Source organism: Geosmithia morbida, assembly GCF_012550715.1.
Source record: "Geosmithia morbida isolate 1262 chromosome Unknown scaffold_1, whole genome shotgun sequence".
In the NCBI taxonomy this organism is placed as follows: domain Eukaryota; kingdom Fungi; phylum Ascomycota; class Sordariomycetes; order Hypocreales; family Bionectriaceae; genus Geosmithia; species Geosmithia morbida.
This window is the reverse complement of record NW_023336188.1, coordinates 378,874-399,168: the sequence shown is the minus strand read 5'-3', so window position 1 is coordinate 399,168 and position 20,295 is coordinate 378,874. Positions and strand designations below refer to the sequence as shown.

Here is a 20,295-nt window from a genome sequence, read left to right as displayed (position 1 = left end):
CCAGAGCTCTCACCCCCCCCGGCCTGCGATAGATCCTGAATCACAGCGTCTCTTGGAACCATGATGCTGTTGGCTAGGTAGGTCAATGCCAGTTGAATCGAGGTTGCTGCGAGGCAGGCCTTGGCGGCGGTGATGGCCGAGTTCGAGGTTACGTGATGACAGGGAAAAAAAAGAAGAAGAGGACGTGTAAGCCGAAGACATACCATCATGCGGGGGATGGGAATGAAATGGGCAGATTGAGGTGGGTGACCCCCGTACTTTGCACGAGCCGAGCGGCAGAGCTTTCATGCAGCAGTTTACGACAGAGAGAAGAACAAAGCCAGGGCCCTTCCCATTCACTGTCCACCCCTCGAGTCTGCCCACCTGCATACCTTGAATGCTCGTACGTCATATCTTACTTGTCGGGTCCGTTCCATATCTCGTTTGCAGAGCAAGGGGCCATGGTGACCAATGCGTTTGGGTAGCAATAGAAAGCCGTGCAACGAAGTCGAGACAAGGCTTGGACATCGCGAAGGTGGTGTGTGTGACGTAACATGGACCCTCATGATGTGCAAGGGAAAAAGGAAGGGGAATTAACAATCGGCATGGCCACGTCTATCGTGCATCCTCTGAAGAGGATGTAAGACGGGAAATGGGAAAGCGTAATGTGCATGTGCCATCCTTCCCGTCGTCGTACTATATAAGCATTTTCAGTAACACCGAGGGAACAGTAAAGAATACCTGCCAGGATATACATGTATTTCCGAGGCTAGTTTCATGCAGACATGTAACCGAACGGACATGCTTCTAGTCAGAAGAATGCCTTCTCGGAACGAATAGATGTGCCCTCCAATCCCTCTCCTTCTTCCGCCTCCCTGGGACCACGATGGCAGCATCCCACTTTTGTCCACAAGCAGGCTGCTTCACTGCAGTATTGTATTTCCGATATGATTGAGAAAAACAAAAGGAAGAAGAAGGGGAGGAAAACGGATGAATTTTTTATATTTTCTTGAAAAATAAAAATACAAAAAGATATAAAAAAAATTGGTGGTGCTGTGCAACCGTCACGATGGGCCTCTCCGTAATCAGATTGGCATCCGTTTTCTACCTGTTTTAATTTTGAGGTTCCTTTCGCGACTCTTACATTCTGTCACAGGTTCCTCCTTACATTGTGACGGATAGGAATAGCTGCGCCAACTGCCTTACCTGCAGGTAAACCTGTACGAAACTCCGTATGTACATACACATATAAGCATGTCACTCACCGCCACATCACAGCACGCGGACAGTTTCTCCGAACAACAGGGTATTATTATAGTCCAAAGCTGCAGCAATGCGTGATGGCAGTTGTCATCAGCCGGTCCGTCTCTTCGTATCACTGCGCGTCAAGAGGGGGTGATGAGGCCACGTTCCCGAGCCGATACACGTATGTATCGATATCCGTTTGAAAAGGATATACCAGGGGAGAAGGGGAGGCAGAGGGAGAGAAGCAAGTAACACTAACACCATAGCATGCAATACAGGCTAGACGAAACCAGTCAGCAGCGCTTCCGCCAAGAGGGCGAATCCTTGCATACTAAACTACGAGTACAGGGGACGGCGTGACTGGGTACTACCCATATCCGTGACCCTCCCCACCACCACCCTCTCCCGTTTCGGCGGAAGAGGCGGCCTTGCTTGGTAGGTGACACAAAGGGAGAAGCCCAAACCATCCAAACTCACCCAAGCACCCTTCCAGCCTCGCGCTCATTACGTCGTACGGAGTCATCTGTACATGTATGTACATTGACGACGCACATGCGGTCATACCCCCTCCCCCTTTCAACGCCCGATGCATCGAAGCAAAGTAAGGCTCCCAGCGTGCTGGGCTGCATGGGACGGTAAACGGTGGATGCCTCGTAGCAGGTGTGAATAGTATAGGTCGGGACCCCCCTTTCCTACGATAGTACGCGATCAGATAGACCCTGACGGAGAGCGGATTGCACACGCCCATGCATGATGGCCGAGGTCATAGATGCACGTTTCTTCCAAAAAACACGCATAACGCGGCTAGCTGAAGAGGTTCACACAGGAGACGTATCTACGGTCAGGTGACCGCTCGGATAAGCTTATTCCGTCCCGCTGCTCTCAGATTTGCGTCACCGGATACAGAGTACAGATTACTAATACAATGTATCGATTGTTGTTGGAGATTTCCTTCTTTTCTTGGCATTTTTCTTCTGTCAAGGTAATCTACCATTCAGTACGGAGTAGGCCAAGAGAAGAGAAGGAGAAGAAAGCCACGGCCAAGAAGAAACTACAGTCAGCATGAATTGTGTACAGAAAGGGAAAAGAAAGAAGAGAAGATGATGATAATACCCCATGTGCGGGCTTAAGCGGAACCGACTCCGTACAGACAGCTCCATACTAAAACGACATTTCATACATACCCAACCGCGTCGAACCAATCGTCATGTGATGGACCAACAGCTCTTCCTGTTCAGGACTCTTGTTTCTTTCCAAGCATCCGATTGGGTCTCACTTGTCTCTGTGGAGGCAAGTGAACCGTAGGCTCGTATACTCATGCCACGATGAGCAGCAGGATCAGGCAAGGTCTGTGCGATTTTTTCTTTTTTTCTCTCTTTTCTTTTGTCCCTTGACAAATATACTGCCCATGTATCTGTATTTTTGATCAATTTGTCCAATCCTACATCCCAGCAATCGCACCACGTCGATCCTCCCCTTTGAGGATCGGTATGCTAAACGTAGCACACACTAGTAACAGATGTACCTGTCAACCATAACCACAGCACGGGTAGGTAGCCATGATGGGAGGGAGGGAGCAGGGGACCCAGGGGCTCTGGCAAGGTACTCACTCGTACAGGTGTCAGGATACATTCCCCTCGCTGTCATCCTCTACGGCAGGGGTTCTCCTAAAAGGCATGATGAAAACAGCTTTTGACAACTGACAACGGAGTAGGGGAATACAACAAAAACTAAGAAAAGGGGGCGATTAGAAAGAAGCACGAGGCAGATCAGTCAAAAAGTCACCGAGACTACCAGGAAAGTAAAAGAAAAATAAGTGCTTCTTCTCTATGCAAAAAAAAAAAGGGGGGGGGGGGGGGAGAAAACGTGGGCAGAGGACGAATCGAATACATGCGAATGATACCCGACTCGTCGCCATGGATGCTTCTCGCCTAAAAAAGCAAATAATATTACAGCTCGAATCCACCCCACCAGCACCCCCCCTCTCTTCGTAAATATGGTCCAGGTAAAGAAGAAGGGAACAGGAAGTAGACCAAGAGAGAGAGAGAGAGAGAGTGTGTGTGTGTGTATGTGTGTGTGTATGTGTGTGTGTATGTGTGTGTATATGCGTAAAAACGGGATGAAGAAGCAAAGAACGAAAACTCCTTCGATATGAGTGGATGTACTATCGGATTCCCCTTTCCTTGGCCTCCCTCCCCTGCTCTTGAACTCCCTGCGCTGCAAAGGTGTATATGTGTGTCCGTGTGCGAGTATTATGTGTGTTGGTGTGGGTGAGAATCATGCCAGTTTTGGCGACCGCGCAAACGTCATGGGCCCTCGCCGCCGTCGCCATCAGTCGTTTTTGGGCTGGTCTGGGAGACAAACAAGGAAGCGAGCGAAGGAGACGAGATATCCAGACGAAGAAAAAGGAAGGGGGAAGAAGGAAAGAAAAAGAAAAGAAAAAAACAGGGAAGACAGGTGGAGAAAGGCACAAGCCTTAGCACATACTATTCAAATGTACAATACATGATGATGTATGTATGTGCCTGGCGGGGGAGGGTACTAGGTAGGGTACGAGCCAGACCGGCCGTACTAACCCTTTCCCACCCTCTTCCCCAAATCAACCCATGCGTGTGTGTGTGTGTGTGTGTGTGTGTCTGTCAATCGATTGGGAGTTTCACTCAGATGAGCTTGCCTGTCCATTCTTGCAAGTCCCCGACGATATGGTAGGTCGGGTTAGCCGAATGCCCATCGCCCCCCCTCTTGTCCCAGGCCCAGCGATCGGCGTACTCATCCGGTAGCGTGCCCTGCATCATGTCCACCACATAATCTCCAATGACGGGGAGGAACTTCCAGCCGTGGAACGAGCCACCCGTCGCCACGTAGAGGTTACGGCAGTGAGGGTGAGGGGTGATGAGGAAGTCGTGTGTTGGCGTCGATGCATCCCTATTTTTTTTTTTTTTTGAAAAAAAATTGGTTGCTGTCAGTATGGCAGAGGTGTAGAAGAGAAACAAGACAAGAGGATGATGGGATGTGAGGCTGATTGATCAGTCAATTGGGGGGAGGAGAGCAGTGTGTAATTGAGAGAGACAGTGGGAGAGAGAGAGAGAGAGAGAGGGCGAGAGAGAGAGGGCGAGAGAGAGCAGGGGGGGGGGGGGGGGGGGAGACATACCAGCACATCCGGTAGGCGTCAACCGAAACGTCCTTGACCTCATCGCCATAGAGACCGTCAATCGTCTTTCGCGCACGGTCCTCGAAGAATTTGAGAAAGTTGGGGCCGGTCCAGACATTGTACACGGAGTTGTCGGGGACGGTGGACATGCGCTCCCCGGTGGCGGGGAAGTTGGTGTAGTTTGTGAAGCAGAAGTCGCAGTTGAACTTGAGGGTGCCGTCGGGGAGTATCGACATGCCCTCGCCCTTGACCTGAGGTAGACAGCTCTTGAAGACGGGGATGGGCTCGAACTTCTTCCTCTGGGGACCGTCGACCTTGGCGTAGAAGCTGACGGCGCCGGTGGCGAGCAGCCTGTCGCCGACGTGGAGCGTCTTGTCCTCGGGGGCGCTCTGGGCGAGGAGGGCGGCGGTGCGGGCCCCCGTGGCCATGAGGATCTGGTCGGCTCTGAGGGCCCTGCCGTCCTCGAGGTCGACGCCGGTGCATCGGCCGTCGGGGCCGAAGCTGAGGGTCGACATCTCGCCGGTGATGTAGTCGACGCCCAGGTCGACGGCGGCCTGGACGACGGCCCCGAGGGCCTTGTCGGCCTCCGCGTAGCCGACCGACGGGTTGTACAGCACCTTGTCGACGCCGTCCAGGTTGGAGGTGGCAAACACGCCGTTCCACCGCCTGCGCACCTCGTCGACGGGCAGGTACTCGGACCCGTTGTCGCAGCCCAGCGCCCTGTAGGCGGCCATGCTCTTGGTGCCGAAGCTGGACGGGTCGGCCCTCAGCATGCCCACCTCGTGGTACCAGGGACCGTACAGCTCGCTCTCGCGCCACAGCGGCATGGCCCTCAGGAGCATCCGCATGTACAGCGTGTCCGGGTAGTCGTCGCGGACGATCTTGTTGATGTCGTGCGAGGCAGCTCGCGGGTTGGGGTACCCTGCCGTGTCCACCAGCATGACCCGGACACCGCCCTTTCTGGCCAGAGATAGGGCCGTGGCGGCGCCAAAGTTGCCGGCGCCGATGATGAGGACGGTCGACATGCCACTTCCTAGGTGGTAGGTCGTCCCAACCGGGGGGCCGTTGACAGTCATGGCGGTCAAGAAGAGGTGAAGGAGAGGAAAGGTGATGTAGACGAAGCGATGGGCTCGGTTCAGGTTGGGAAGAAAAGAGAGGAAGATGAAAGAGGATATGCAGACGAGGTTGAGAAGATGATAGGTTATAAGAGAGGGGACAAGAAGAGGTATATAGATGAATGGGGCCAAAAAAAAAAAAGAGAACAAGAAAGAGAAGGATAATTGAGTCGAAAGGTAAAGGTGGATATATATATATATATGTATATATATATATATGTGTGTGTGTGTGTGTGCGTGTGCGTGTGTGTTGGAAAGATGTGGTTACCGTTGTTGTAGGCAGAGGGGGGTGGTGTGTTGTACGACCCAATACCAGTTGATGCAATGACGACGTTGCGTTGAAGTATGTATTGCCTGGGATAGCAGAGTGACAAGCTTTCTTATTTGGCCTTCTCTTCTCGCCTTTCGTTTCACATAAAGCAAGGATATGATGAAAGAGTCGAGAGAAGGGGGGAGGAATCCGGAGAATGTGTTCAAAGCCAACAGGTGAGCAATCAGGACGGGTATCCGGTGTGCATCTATACTTCAGCCAGTGACAGGGTTGGGGTGGGTTGCGAGGAAAGAAGGAGAGGACGGATGGAAAACAATGACAGACAATCCGATATACCAACAGAGACGGAGAAAAGAGAAGAGTGTCATGGCCATCAATCCTACTACTGCTACTATATAGTCTTACTACAGCCCTTGACTTATACTATAGGGGTAAACATAAAAAAGAAAAGAAAAAGAGTGAGAGAGTGGTCAGTGGGGGGGGGGGGGGGGGGGGCGAGAGGGAGAGAAAAGGAAAGAAAAAATACGGAGTAAATAAAATAGAGAAAGCATGAAACGATATTAGCACGACCTCTAGTCCCATGATTTAGCCCACGTCCAACACGCGCACGCAACGATTAGGCAAGCAGAGCTTCACCGGGAGTCCGGGCGGACAGCGGGTCCCGGAACACAATTCACGGCAGAGAAACAACCCCACCCCTCCTCCATTCTTTCCCTCTCTCTCTCCGCCCCAGTCGTAATCCAGTCGTGGTCGTTAGAGAGAGAGAGAGAGTGTGTGTGTTGAAAGAAGATTGGCGTGGTTGTCCCCCGACAGGGAAGTAATGTCTCATTGAACTGGTGTCGGGCGAGGCTTTATGCAAGTCAATAATACCAGGATGTATTACGTCGCACATAACAATACATCGATATAAAGGAAGTCAATGTATGCCATGTATACTCGTAGCAGTACGTACTCCTACTGGTGGACTGGTAGATCCCTTAACAATACAAACATGTAGACTCTAGTGCGGAGTACCCCGTAGGTGTGCACAAGTATCATTAGCGCTCCTCACACACTTGCAATTCGAGAACAGAGTCAGCCAATAATCCCCAGTTCCCTGTGGCTCTGGAGTATTAGCGTAGATTGTACGACGACATATCATACATTGCACACCTACCACCCCCCTTCTCTTTTTCCTGTGCTGTCCCCTACCCACACACACACACACCACCACCACCAATTCCCCTTCTTTCCTCGTAAAGCCTCTGTTTTGTTCTGTCTGGTAAACGGACAGAAATCAAGGGGGGACTTTCGACTACTCACTGTAACAGTCGTCATTGACAGACAACGAACGAATGTAACAGCGAGATTGGTAAGATAGAGAGTCGGAGAGAGAACAAGGTGTGACTGGGAGCATCAAAGGGGAACGCGGTGAGGTTACGAATCCATGTGCCTCTTTTCTTCTTCTTATTATTATAATCTCTAGTATCTACTACTACTGCTGCTGCTGCTATATCCCCCAAGATATGTAAAATAACCAAATATGTATATTATATAATATATATATATATGTGTGTGTGTGTGTGTATGTACTTATATGTGTGTAGGCCAATAAAATGAAAACAACGGTAAAAAGAGAGGGAAACAAAGGAAGAGGAAGCAGAAGAAGCGGGTCCGTTTTGCCGTTTCTTTTTTTCCCATTTTCCTAATAAAAAAAATAAAAATAAAAAAAGAAGAAGAGAAGAGATAATATTTATGGGAGTACGGAGTACCGCCCCCGCCCGTTGGCATGATGTTTGGCGCCGATTGCCCAGCAGGGGAAGAGGGAGAGGGAGGAAGGGAAGGGGGGGGGGGGGGGGGGGGGGGGAGATAAAAAAAAAAAAAAAAATTAAAAAAAAAAGGAAAAAGTGACTTGGAATTTATCGTAGAATAGAAAGTGAATGAGGCAAGGGAGAGTCTCCGATGAGGAAGAAGGGGGAATCCACGCGAATCGGAGAGGGAAGAGAGGAAGAAGAAGAAGAAGAAGAAGAAGAAGGAGCGAGCGGAAAAACCAAGGAAGGCGGAAAAAAAGCAATTACAAAATCAACGACGTGGTTCTTCCCGTTGCATCGAATTTCCAACTTGTCTCGCACGTGTACATGTACTCTGGTCGATGTGACCTCATAACGTGTGGGGAGACCGAACCGATTTCCCCTTGCCTAAACTCTTTTGGTCACAGCGAGAGCGAGAGAGTGGCAGAGAGAGAGAGAGAGAGAGACAGAGGGAGGTGTGCGCCTTCCACGACGCGGCGTTGAAGGTTCCAGTTCGCATGGATGTGTTGTCGAGATGTTTCGCAATCTATTCTACCGCCAGGCAACATCGTGAGCCTAGATGCCAACAGCATCATACTGCTGCTATTACTCGGTACTTGATATTACCTGATACTCGATGCTACTACTGCACTTGCTACTCCGTAATCTGTGCATGCACGTGAGCAGTGAGTAGTGAGTAGTGCTCCAAGGTAGTGCCACCACAACCGTCACACCGCAACCATCATCATACCACGTTGTCGACGTGAGATGTGGTAACGAATCATACAAATCACAGGTCGTATTGTGATACCACAGGCCGAGCTGTCCCTCGTACGACAATTCATGTGCCCCGAAGGGGGGGGGGGGGGCGCGGCGCAAAGAGAGGGGAGGAGTCGCCCACCGACGGTGTACTACCGTCACGTAGTACCCAACGTTCCATGGTCGAGCCCAAAGGGGGTTGGGTTATGAGAAATACGGGGACTGGTGCGGATCTTCAAGAGCAGAGAAAACACGGGCAGGAGATCTGACGGCGTAGTTTTCTCGCTCTCTATCTGTACAGGTACGGTTCGGACAGGACCTCACGGATCATTGCATGTAGTGATATTATTTCGTTGTGTAGCTGAATGATGTAATACTATTAGTCCCCCCATCCCTCCCCAATGGAATCCTACCCATTCATTATTTTTAGCACCTTGGCAGCTGAAACAAGCCGGGGGGGGGGAGTAGAGAGGGAGAGAGAGTAGAGAGTACATACGCCCCGCGTCTCCTCCACCGAGAGTCCCGGTGACCAGAACAAAGTCGCACAGTCGCATCATCAACCTGTCCGACGTCGGTCCGGCAACCTGATCTCTTCTTTCCTCTTTCTTCGAGGTGTCACCCTACCCTCTACTCTTAGTGGGCGTCGCTCAGCAGGCAGCCAGGAGTAGGTGCCGTCGCGGTTACTTCGGTTGGTCGGTGTGTGGCTTTGTTGACGCTGGATCATCATCATGGATGCTGCATACAGGGTCCCCCCTCTGGTTTGTCCCAAGTCCTCGACACCCCCCCCCCCCTTCTTCACTTCCCGGGTCTCCGCCTTTCCCGTCCTCGCTTCACCTTTTTGTGTGTGTGTGGGTGGTTTATATCAGACAGTTCAAGTTGTTACCATATCAAAGTATGGCAAAATCAGAAGAATGAAAGAAAAAAGAAAAGAAGGGAAATCATATGATAGCACCAAGGACGAGGAGAGAGGGTCAGCTGATGCCATTTCCTTGCAGATTAACTAGGGATTCACACCAAGGCTTCACGCGGCAACGACCTGTTACAAGTCTCTTTTCTCTCTCTCTCTTATGTATTTATTCATTTACTATTATTATCGTTATTATTAGTAGTAGTAGTAGTAGTAGTAGCAGTAGCAGTAGTAGCAGCAGCAGCAGTAGTAGTAGTAGTAGTATCAGCAGTATTATTTTGTTTTCTCGTTTTCTCCTATTCCTTCCGAGCCCCTCAATTTATTGTTTTCCCCCGTAAATAATTTCTGGCAGCTCTCTTGTATCTCTTGTACGACTTGACCTCATATCATTACACCGTGACGCTATCTGCGAAGCGCCCATAGACAAGGCCCTTTTATCCGTACAAGAAGTACTCGTACATGCATCCCCCTGCCCCTTCCCTCGGACTTGTTGTCCAAAGTGGAACTTGTGCCTAGAGGGAGAAGACGACTGTGAGTGAAGAGCCCCTCTTGCCCGCACCATCGACAAGACACGTGCCGCATACGCTGTAGAGGCGGAAGCGGAGATGGATCAGAGAGGGCAGTGTTCGATATTACTCCATAGAGCCTTGCGTGTAGATCCTGGAGCTACGAACTACGGCATTGACGATGTTCGCCATTGCTCGTCTTGGAAGGAGGACTATGAGTGCATGTGGTACTGGTGCTGGTACTGGTGGTAGTGGTGGTAGCAGTAGTCTTATTTAAAACAGCGTGGATATCCGTCCAGGTCCGTGAGACAAGGCAACAACAGGTTTACTACATGCTACATGCTACCAACCAAGTAATCGCAGTCACGAGTACGGATACATGCACTTCTAGTCCATCCCGCCCATGGACAGGTAACGTTGGAAGTTTTAAACGTCCTTCAGACTGTTGTGATTTGTGACGTGTTACTCAACCGGGGGTCGGACTTCTTGACCTTGATGTTTTCCCTTCCAGCCCGACCCCCTCTCCTTCTCTCTTTCCCATGCCTCTTTTCCCCCTCCATTCACAGAGAGAGGTACTCCGTACATGTACAGATTACAGGTATCGTAATTATCCCCCCCCCCCCCGATTCATGAGTAATTTGGTAGATCTGCATCTTTATCTCCGGACCCAACCAAATTCCCATTTTCGGTCTCTCCCTCTCTCTCTCTTTTTTTTTTTTTTCGTTTTCTTTCTTTTTTTTTCTTGAAAAAATTTGTTTCAGGGACAAGGACGGGGCTGCTGTTAAAAACGGGTGTCATTTTTCTGACGCCTACCGATAGCCATATGTATATATATATATATATATATATATATATATATATATACATATATATAATACTGATTAGTAGCATGAATACCAACCTGTGGATGGGTGCTCAATCCTACGCAACTAGATACACCAGTCAAGCGCTTCGATTTCCAATTACGGATACGTCCATTGTACTCGCGGTGCCCCATCACAAGAAACCCTCACCCCGTCTTCCGTCTTCCTCCTCCACCAGCTCCTCCTCCCCGTCGTCTTCCCTCTCCCACCCCACCCCCTTATTTTATTTGTGTTGCACAAGGCACCAGGTTGCCACATGACGGGTAACGCAGCAGCTCCCGGTGCGACTACGTCAACAACGGCGTCTCATCCGCCCTTTGTCGTGCCCGTTGTCTCCTAAAGTCTCGCATAGACTTCACTCTGTACTGAGAGGGAGAAAGAGAGGCCCATCAAGACGCCCGTAGCATCACTAGGAACTAGTACAATCATGGATTGTTATCAAATTCTACATCGGCCTTGCTAGCCCCTCTCCTTCCGCGCGCTAGACAGAGACGGAGAGAGGGAGAGGGAGAGGGAGTAGAGAGGGGAAGACTTGACTATGACCACACTCCCGCCCCCTCCCCTTTTTTTCTTTCTTCTCTCCGCCCCCTCTTTCCTTCTCTTCAAATCGTGTTGTTTCGCCCACGATGGTTTTTCAGTGAGAAACATCTCTCTAGCTCGCCGATCCGCAAGCGCGTACGTGCAGGTGACCGGTCAAGGCTCGAGCCAAGAACACGTCTGTGCTCATCCTGTGCTTTGGGGAGACAGCATGGCATTAGCTCTTCCTTGTGTGTGCGGATATCGTGCCCCCATTCTCCTTTCCCCTTCTAGTGTCATCTTACTCGCCGGCACTCTTGTACTACCCGCCGAGGAGATAGAAGAAGAGAGAGGGTATGCATGTATGTGTACACTGATATATGTATAAGCATCATGACCACTAGCCAGGTATGTGGGTATCGAGCCATACAGACATGTACGGTATGTATGCATTACTAACATCACATGTACGTGCAGGTAGAGAGAATATTCAACCCCAAAAACACGATCCGCACATTTCGGTGTACAGGTACATATTTGGCATGCCCCCCCTCCCCCCCCCTCCCCGAAGATCCAACAGACAAGGACAGGCCATGCTCGGATATTGATTGTATTATGCCCTCCATGGCATGCGTGCGGCCTAGCCTATAATACGGTTCAAATGGTACTCGTACATGTAAACCAACCGCTTTAAGCCACCTGCTTCCATCCCATCAAGCACAGATGAAGCACGAGCCAACTTTCTGCTTCCTACTAGTCCTCCTCTTCAAGCGTGCAGGTCGAATTCGGAATACTCCCCTCCCGCGGCACCAGAACCAGCCGCCCGGTATCCTGACGTGCCCCCTCTTTCTGCCGGCGACGCTCATTTACCCGCCTCCCCCCCCCCTCCATTCGCACCGCATGGAAAGGTTGCGTATGCAATGCGACCCGGCTACCTGGAACAGAATGGCTTGCTTTTTTTGTTCTATTATTATGCTACGTTTACAGAGAGACTTCGATCAGACGTCGCTCGTCGGTTTCTGTACATGCATCCATGCGAGCACATACATACACAGCACATAAGCAGACCATCTTTCCTTTCCCCCTTTGAGAGAAAAGTCTTTCTTTTTATCCTGTCCTGATATGTCAAATAATTTGTATTTTCCACACCGGTTTCATATTTGTCGAAGAAGAGGATATCCCATCGTCATATATACACGTCCCCTGCACGCCTCCCATCATCATCAATGTTTAATGCCCCACCCCTCCCCCCCCCCCCCCCCCCCCCCCCCCCCCCCCCCGGCCGGCCCGCCGGCGGTGAGAGCCTCTTCTGTTTGGTGCCACAACACCTCGCCGGGGCTGTCAATATATTATCTTGTTTACACTCGATATTGTACAATCATAGTCCGCCTTCTTTTTTTCTTCTTCTTTTTCTGCCGCTCTTGCGTCAGCTCTTCTCGACGTCAAGCATAACTATTCATTGATCCTCATGCGTTCACACCATCTATTACCTTCGTGGGAAAGAATGTTCGCCCACTCCCCCCTTGCGCAGAGGCGCACAGACGAATGCGCAGCTGACTTTGACTTTTTTTTGGCTCGCCCACCGGCTAAACCAACCCAGCAAATGTTGTCACCGCGGAACGCTCCTCTCCCTGAAACTGCACGCGCGGGCGGGTGCAGAGCGGGTGGCCGTAACCCCCACGTGTCTCCCGTAGTAAGTTGGACTTGAATGTACGAGTGCTCCGAGTCAGTCGTATGCATCCTACGGCCGGGCCGTTTCTCCCGAAGAATGTCCAAACCACTACACAGTGAGACCCTACCGGATAAACTACATGAGCTGTGAGAAGGAGCTACGAGCACTACATGTAGGGATAAGGACATGCATCAAGAAACGAGACAGGAGAGGAAGCGCCGGCTAATACTAGGGGCACGAGCCGGGCAGCCGCCACCGCCACGTCCACGCCCGCGCCGCGCATGCAAGGCAGAAGGCATCGGGAATCCCACGGAGAAGGCGGGATTCTATGGAGTGCGTCTGACGTGCGTACCCGCCATTCATCTAGGCCCGGGCCGAGCTTAACGCCAAACCGGAGGGGTTGTTGGGGGGGGGCGGTGCAGCTTATAACATTTCCATGCCGGAATAAGTAATCATAAATCCATTCTCTGTTCCAATCTCGTCTCGTTTGCGAGTCATGGGACCCCCGTGATATCAGCGAGGCTCCAGTGTTTGATATGATCAACGCAGGGTGCATGGGTTGATGGCGGAAACAACCAGGCGGCGGAGCACATCTCCGTCGCAACCCGCAAAGGTGACTACATACGACATTGAGATGTACTATTCTTGAGTAGTGATGTTCCCGAGAGAGGAGAATGGCGCACATATGTCAGAAGCCACATATGCAAACCTCCCTGACGTACAGGGCCTCAGGATGTTGATCATTACTCGTGCGGGTAGACGCGGGAAAGAAGGATGCTTTCTGTCTAGTATCACTTACATATTGCTTGTGCCTTGTGCAAGTAGACAAAACGGTCAAGGGAAACGGTCAAGGGAAACGGTCAAGGGAAGAATGCATACGGTATATCTTTTATCGCATGGATATAATTCGTGTGAATGGGACAGGCAATAGAGAAAGCAGCAAAAAAAGAACTAGAGCTTGAAGCGGGATATTACTAGTATTCACGTCAAGGTACTAACGACTCGTCAATGCATACAGAAAGAAGAAGGCGCATTTGAGTATACTGCTACAGGCTTAAGCCAGTCTTATTGATATTCAGTCGGATTTGTTCCGTCATTGTTCGCTTCCATCTTGAGCACCGTTTTTAGGCAATTATCGTCATTCTTCATCCCCTATACTGTCCTTGTCCACTACACTCCAGTCATATATCCATCCAATTCTCCCGGTTGTGTGTTTCTGGTTGTTGCCTATCGGTACCGGGTAGGTGCATGTACATGTAGACCACTAGCATGTTGGCTTGCATAAAACCGACCTGTCTGGCGTTTGCCCGTGTCGTCTAAACATATACATACTAAGCCATGAACGTGCAAGGAAACTTGAACACTGCTTACATTGGATGTGAAAGTATATGTCCATCATTCTGAAGCATTATAAAGCAGTGGACTCTCATTTATCGTCTTCAGGGTACGCGCCAGCCTGGCAGAGGATGTCTTTTTTCCGTGGTTTGATCAATCCGCTTCACAGCGTAGCTGGTGGCTTCAATGTGAAGAAGAAGAAATCACATCATGTCCTTTCGTACTTTTGCAACCTTGGGACTTCTGGCACCGGGTGGCTTGTGGCTCACAGATGTCTGGTGTCTCTCCAGGCCATCTCGTCGGGCAAACTTGCGCTTCTTGGGAGGGTTGGGGCAGTACGGTTTCTCGCACCGCCAAGGCTTTATGTGCTTGTTGCAATGCTGCCTTCAGAGTAGTCAGTACTGTACAAACCTGAATCTGCTTGTTTCGAGATGTCCTCTCCGTTCTATCATATGATCGGCCAACGGGGCTTCCATGATGATCAAAATTCAGCAAAACAGGGGCGGTAGGATGGAAACATACAGATAAGCCGAGTTTCTGACAAAGGCAACAAGTCTACCGTTATCGTCCACTCCTCCCTTGGTACAGTTGTGCATTTTGGGACAGTAGTGCTGCCCTTTACCCCTGCTCTTGAGACTGTCGAGGTTGAGGCCCTGAAACAGGCCGTCGTCTTCGTCGTCACTACCGTCGGAACCCGAGTCGTCGTCAATAGTGCCACCATTCTCCACCCCATTCGCCGTGGGTGGGATACCGCACCACGTCCTGGGCTTGCTGTCGGTGTGTGTCATCATGGAGCTCTGGAAGGTATGCTGGATGGAGAGAGGCCTCATGTTGTAGAATGGAGACACAGCTGCATGCGACTCTAGCGAAGAATCATGGTCCGGCATTTCAGTGTACCATATGGCTTGGACGTCGCGCGAATACTGAGCAGTCAGATTCTGTATCTTTCTGCGGATTGGCGCGCGTCGTAGAAAAGATAGTAACACCCGTGTTAGTCGTGTGCTCATGAAATCACGTGGAATCGAGTACGCGCGTGAATGGATTCTCCAAAACAAGGGGGGTTGGGGTTGTGGGTTGGCGTTACCGAAGTTTCGTTAGGTCAACGTCAAGAGCTGCTATGCTCAACGTATCGGAGAATCGTGTGTCCTGCGCTGCCCTCAAGTGCGCATCGTGGACTGCCTGTTCGATGTGGTCGCCGGCGGCGAGGTTCTTCGTGAGCTTGGCCCACACAGAGGCTGTTCGCACCAGGTAGTCTCCCATGCCATTGAGAAGAGAGTTGGTGTCCTGGCCCTGGAGAGATACTGGTGACCCCGCTTCCGAGGACATGACCGTTTCCAGAGAGACCTGTAACTTCTGCCGGATCAAAGCGTCCAGGTTGTTGATATTGGAAGAGCAGGGAGGCTGGCTGTGAAGGCCAGTCTCAAAGATGTGCATTGGTGAGGGTATAGACATGTTGGTACTAGAAAAATGGAGGAAGAAAGCAAGGAAGAGGAGGAAGAGAGAAAAGAGAAGAGATAGAATAGAAACGCCTTGTCAAGGGGATGTTGGGGTATAGCAATAAAAACCCCAGATGCTTCGATCTCAGGGGCAGCAACGACTACAGATCACACCACTCCGACGATACCAGGCCGGCACAGCATGGGCTGCGAGGGCCTAGAAGCACTCCAGTCGCACAGTTTGCGGCGACTTATCAGCAGCCCTGGCCACCACCACGACCCAATGACCAACAGGCGCGACACTGCACCGCTGACACGCGACAAGGCTACAACCTCCAACTCCCCATCCAGTCCGTACAGGTAGATGCAGTGAGCGACTGACGTTGAAAAAAGGCCGAGTGGGTCCGGGAAGATGTGGAGGGCGGACGGACCACGTGAGATGGTAGCACGTCGGTAGAAGGTTTTGCTGGCGCAAAAGCCTAGGGTGAGGGCTAGCCACAAGTTGAGGGCGGAAGCGGGACGGCGCGGTGCGCGTGTGTGCGTTTGGTGCTAACCAGGTTTTTGTGGCTGAAAACGGATAGTGTAGCTCGTTAAGGGACGGGTGAGCTTAGTCGTACCCGTACGGCGTGAGGATGTGAAGACGCTCCTTTTTCTTCTCGTCTTTCTGCAATAACCCTGCATGCGTAGTTGATCCGGTAAATGTCGATGTGGCGCGGCAGGTAATAATATTAATCCGTCATGCAAATTGCCGTCGCTCCTGTGACTCTTTTTGTCTTCTGCCTGAGCGAGGTTCCTTTGCAGAAATGGCCTCGATTGTGGAGGTGGGGAGGGGAATGATTGGGAGAAGGGGCGGAGAGGGAGAAAGGATTGGTTGCCCAATATCGGAGGGAAATTCGGCTAAGTTAAAGCCCCCAAGGTGATAAACTCACTATCAAGTGTGTGATGAGCGGAAGGAAAGAATAAAAAGGAGAGAGGAGAGGCAGAGAGGAGCTCAAAAAGGCTCGAGACCGTACTCGTAACGAGGTAATGATGAAATCAAAAAAAAAAAAAAAAGGAGAGAAAAAAAAACAGAGGGCCAAAGTCTCTTTGTCTCTTATTTTCTTTTCCACAACAATGAAGGCGACACGCGAGGGTTCCCCTCCCGCCTTATTGGGGCATAATATCTATTCTTTGTCGACTTCTCTAGGTAAGGAAAGCAAGACACAGCGCCAGAAGAGCAGACTGGTCACAGCTCATCAGCGCTGCACCGAACTGGGGGGGAAGGGGGACAGCGGTCCAGAGCCGTATGATTGGGGCTCAAGGTGGGAAAGAGAAAACAAGCTCTGCGATGGTGGATGAGAAAAGAGACAACAAGGCAGGTTGCAGTCCGCAGAAGGAGACAACAGCAAATCGGCCCACTTCCTCAGTACTCTCTCTATGCGGGCAGTGTGCCTCTGCCTCTCTCAGGTAGCCATAATTAATACTTAGTCATGCGTCGCACTCTGCCATCTCCCACCGCCAGTAACTGCTCGTACGAGTACATCACCCATTTCGGGTTGACTGTTGACCCAAGGTGTTGAGTCCTGACTCGAGGTCTACGAGTGCAACGTACCCGTACAACGTGTACGACGTGCCCATACAACGTTCCCGTACGTCAGCCATCAACCAAGGTAGGAATGCGCCGTCGAAACAGATGATGATTGCATGCTGCTCTGTGCTTCAACGGCGGATAGGGCCTCCCGAGATGGGCACTGTCGGTACCCGTACCTGATGGATTGGTAGGAGTAGTGGTACTTATACATACTCATGGCAAGAATTATCGTATCAGTAAACCGTCCCCACGAGTGCGCACAGGTGTGAACTTGATACGAGTCGTGCGATGCGCTCGTTCTGTCAACACTAGACCGAGGAGTCGAAAATGAAAGGGGTTCCCAGTGTCGTTCGTGCTGCTTTATAATAACGATCTGTGTTGGATCTTGAGCTACTAGTATTATTACTAATAAGATCAGTACGTAATACCCGTACTACCGTGGATAGACCCTACCAAGATCGATCGATTATCCACATTGCTCGCGGCAACGCGTTCTAGCACCTGACCTTGAAGACGACCATAGGTGATGAGACTGCGTCGTCGTAGTAAGACTGGTCGTGATGACTCAGCATTGGTGATGGTGGGCCGACACAAACGCCGGTGGCTAATACCGAAGCAATGCCCTGTTTCCCTCATCACTACGAGCCCATGATACCCGTACTACGGACTAATACTGATACCGCATGAGAAGGTGATGAGAAATAGCCACCCACCACGATGTGCGTGGTATATGTATTAGTAGCGCTGTAGGTACGAGCATTACGTAGTACGGGTATGTCGTAGATCAATATCGCGCAGTACATATAATACTGGGCACAGGCTGCAAGCCCCACTACCACCTTGGGTAGTAACTGCTACGCGGGTACTAAGACGGCGTGAACAATGCGCCGCAATGGTAGGCCCGAGGGTGATTGGAGATAATAACACTGCTACTATGGATCTGAACGGACATGGGCAGGGCGGAAGGCATGGCGATTACTCGTAATGCTCCGTACTCGTAATGCTCTGGCAAGATGGAAAGGATGTGCGACCTACCTACAGCTCTCCGGGGCCTTCTGGGGCGCTCTGCCACTCTGGGCACGGGACTCGCTAATTCACCTCCGCCGATCAGAGGACTGAGGAGACGGAGTGTTGTGATTGGAGGTTGGCAAGCCACGCCAGCACGGCAAGTGGAGGCGGGAATTTGCCCACCATTTTAGCTTTGCGAAGGGGGGGTGTGGAGGCGGTGTATGCCTGTACTCGTATGGCGTATGATAAGATGACGGAGGGGCAGGGTATGTACATGCTAGAGTATCAACAGCCCAACAGAGTGCCGTTCCTACTATCCGTGACAGAAAGCATTCTGTCTGGTTAGTCCCGAGTAAGACTATGACGAACTGCTCATCCTTGTTTCGAAGACTTGTGTGCTTGTGTAGATTCGATGTTCGCTGCGGGAACCAAAGGATGACGATTCCCGTGACCACTCGTCCGCGACTACTTGTGTTACTAGCATTAGTTCCTTATGCACTGAGGGGAAGGGTCCAGCCATGGAAGAGTGCACGTGCGAGAGGGATGGGGCAAACGCGTGGAGGCTTCTTCCGAGATTGTGAACTGGCGGACTTTGGGATGCGCCATTCCAGGGAAGTGATGCGAAAGGAAAAAGCAATATACTCAATATTAATAATAAAGACAAACCCAGGTGTCTCAAAGGGGCCCGTGGGTTCTCGACTGTCTCGATCTAAGATAGCCCAAGCGGACTGGGCAAAGCGTCATAAAGCCGCCTGGCCAATATGACTGGTGGCGGCCCGGGTCTGAAACCAGTAGCCTGGTCCCCCTCCTACGACTCAATCCCCCCCCCCCCCCCCCCCCCCCCCCCCCCCCCCCCCCCATCACGGGGACAAAAAAAAAAGAAGACATCTGCTTGGTTGGCGCAACGTGCGGGGATCATAGCGGGACAAGCCAACCAAAGGAGCATTGACAAGGCACCGGAAAATGAGATATTGGGTGCCTCGACAAAGCAAGAAAAAAAAAGAAAGAGAGAGAGAGAGAAAGAAAAAGGCCAAGGTGCTGGCTAGACTGGGAACGAAAAAAAAGGCGCCAATAATCAACCCACGCCCAACTAGATTGCCTAGCTTAGAGAGGCCCCCCGGGTCGTGATCACGTCGTTGGAGAAAAAAAAAAAGATTGGGCAAGTGTAGTCAAACAGCTCTCTTTTCTTTTTCTCATGGCCGTTCTTCTATCTTTCTCTCCTTTTCCTCCCCCCCCCCTGTTCTCTATTGTATGTACAAGTTAGAATTAGAGAAAAGTCGTGTGCACTGATTGATGACTGACAGTCGACGCACAATGCTAAACTCATCTCCCACTGTTGTCTTCTTGTTTTGTCGTTTGAAGCCTTTCCCTCCCCTTTTCCCCCCGTCCCAGCCCAACCCCAACCTTTTGGCTTGCCCTACTCCGCACCAGCTGTTCCAGACATTCGGAAGTGCAGTCAGTGTTGCCTTTAGTAGTATGAGCCAAGACGGATAATACTGCTGCTACTCGTACGAAGTACGCACCCGCTACACCGCTACGCAAATACCCGTTTGAACCGCATCGTCGCACGACTAGTATTGCACTTTTGCCTTTTCTGCCTGTCCATCTATCCATTGTCGACACCCCAGGTGCCTGACCCCGAGACACAGCCCGCCTCGCGCTCGATTCTGTTCATTTTATTGTTCTATTTTCCTTTATTCCTATTTTTGTTTTGTTATCTTCTTTGCGTCTCCCCTCACTGCCGTATCCCATTTTCTCTTTTCTCCCCCTCAGTCGTCTTTATTACTCTTTCGCGTTTTATTTTATTTTTTATTTTTGGTTTTATGCCGCTGCATCTCTTTTTCCATACTCTGCAGTCGACCTATGCCTCACGCATAACCGTTCCAGGTACGACCGCTCCTCTTGTTTCCTCTGCCCTCATCTCTCCTTCCCTCCTCTCTTCCTCCTCTGGTGTCTCCGCCGAAGTTGCACGCAACCCTGCCCGCGCTGTACGCCCCAGCAACCGGCCCCTCTACCATTGCCATTTTCACCGTCGTCGTGCCCCATTATTCCCCGAATCGGTTGACTGCGACGATATCTGCATACCTTTTTTGCATTTGGAGTCTCTGCGACTTGGGCTCATCTCCATACCGTCATCGCAGTCGCTGAACCACCACCACCCCCTACCTACCAACCTACCTACCTACCTACCTA

The 20,295-nt window shown here is 51.0% G+C and overlaps 2 protein-coding genes across 2 annotated transcripts; both read right to left on the bottom strand.

Moving 5' to 3' along the window:
* Positions 1-3,884: 3,884 nt before the first annotated feature.
* Positions 3,885-5,451, bottom strand: GMORB2_0884 (sarcosine oxidase / L-pipecolate oxidase; the record flags this gene model as incomplete). Its single annotated transcript, XM_035462868.1, has 2 exons — positions 3,885-4,149; positions 4,376-5,451. 2 exons carry the CDS (start codon positions 5,449-5,451, stop codon positions 3,885-3,887), a joined length of 1,341 nt encoding a protein of 446 aa, XP_035324292.1.
* An 8,840-nt stretch (positions 5,452-14,291) lies between these two features.
* Positions 14,292-15,414, bottom strand: GMORB2_0883 (uncharacterized protein; the record flags this gene model as incomplete). The annotated part of the gene is made up of 3 exons (XM_035462867.1): positions 14,292-14,472; positions 14,611-15,036; positions 15,173-15,414. The coding sequence occupies 3 exons, from the start codon at positions 15,412-15,414 to the stop codon at positions 14,292-14,294; spliced, it is 849 nt and encodes a 282-aa protein (XP_035324291.1).
* Between the last annotated feature and the right edge of the window lie 4,881 nt (positions 15,415-20,295).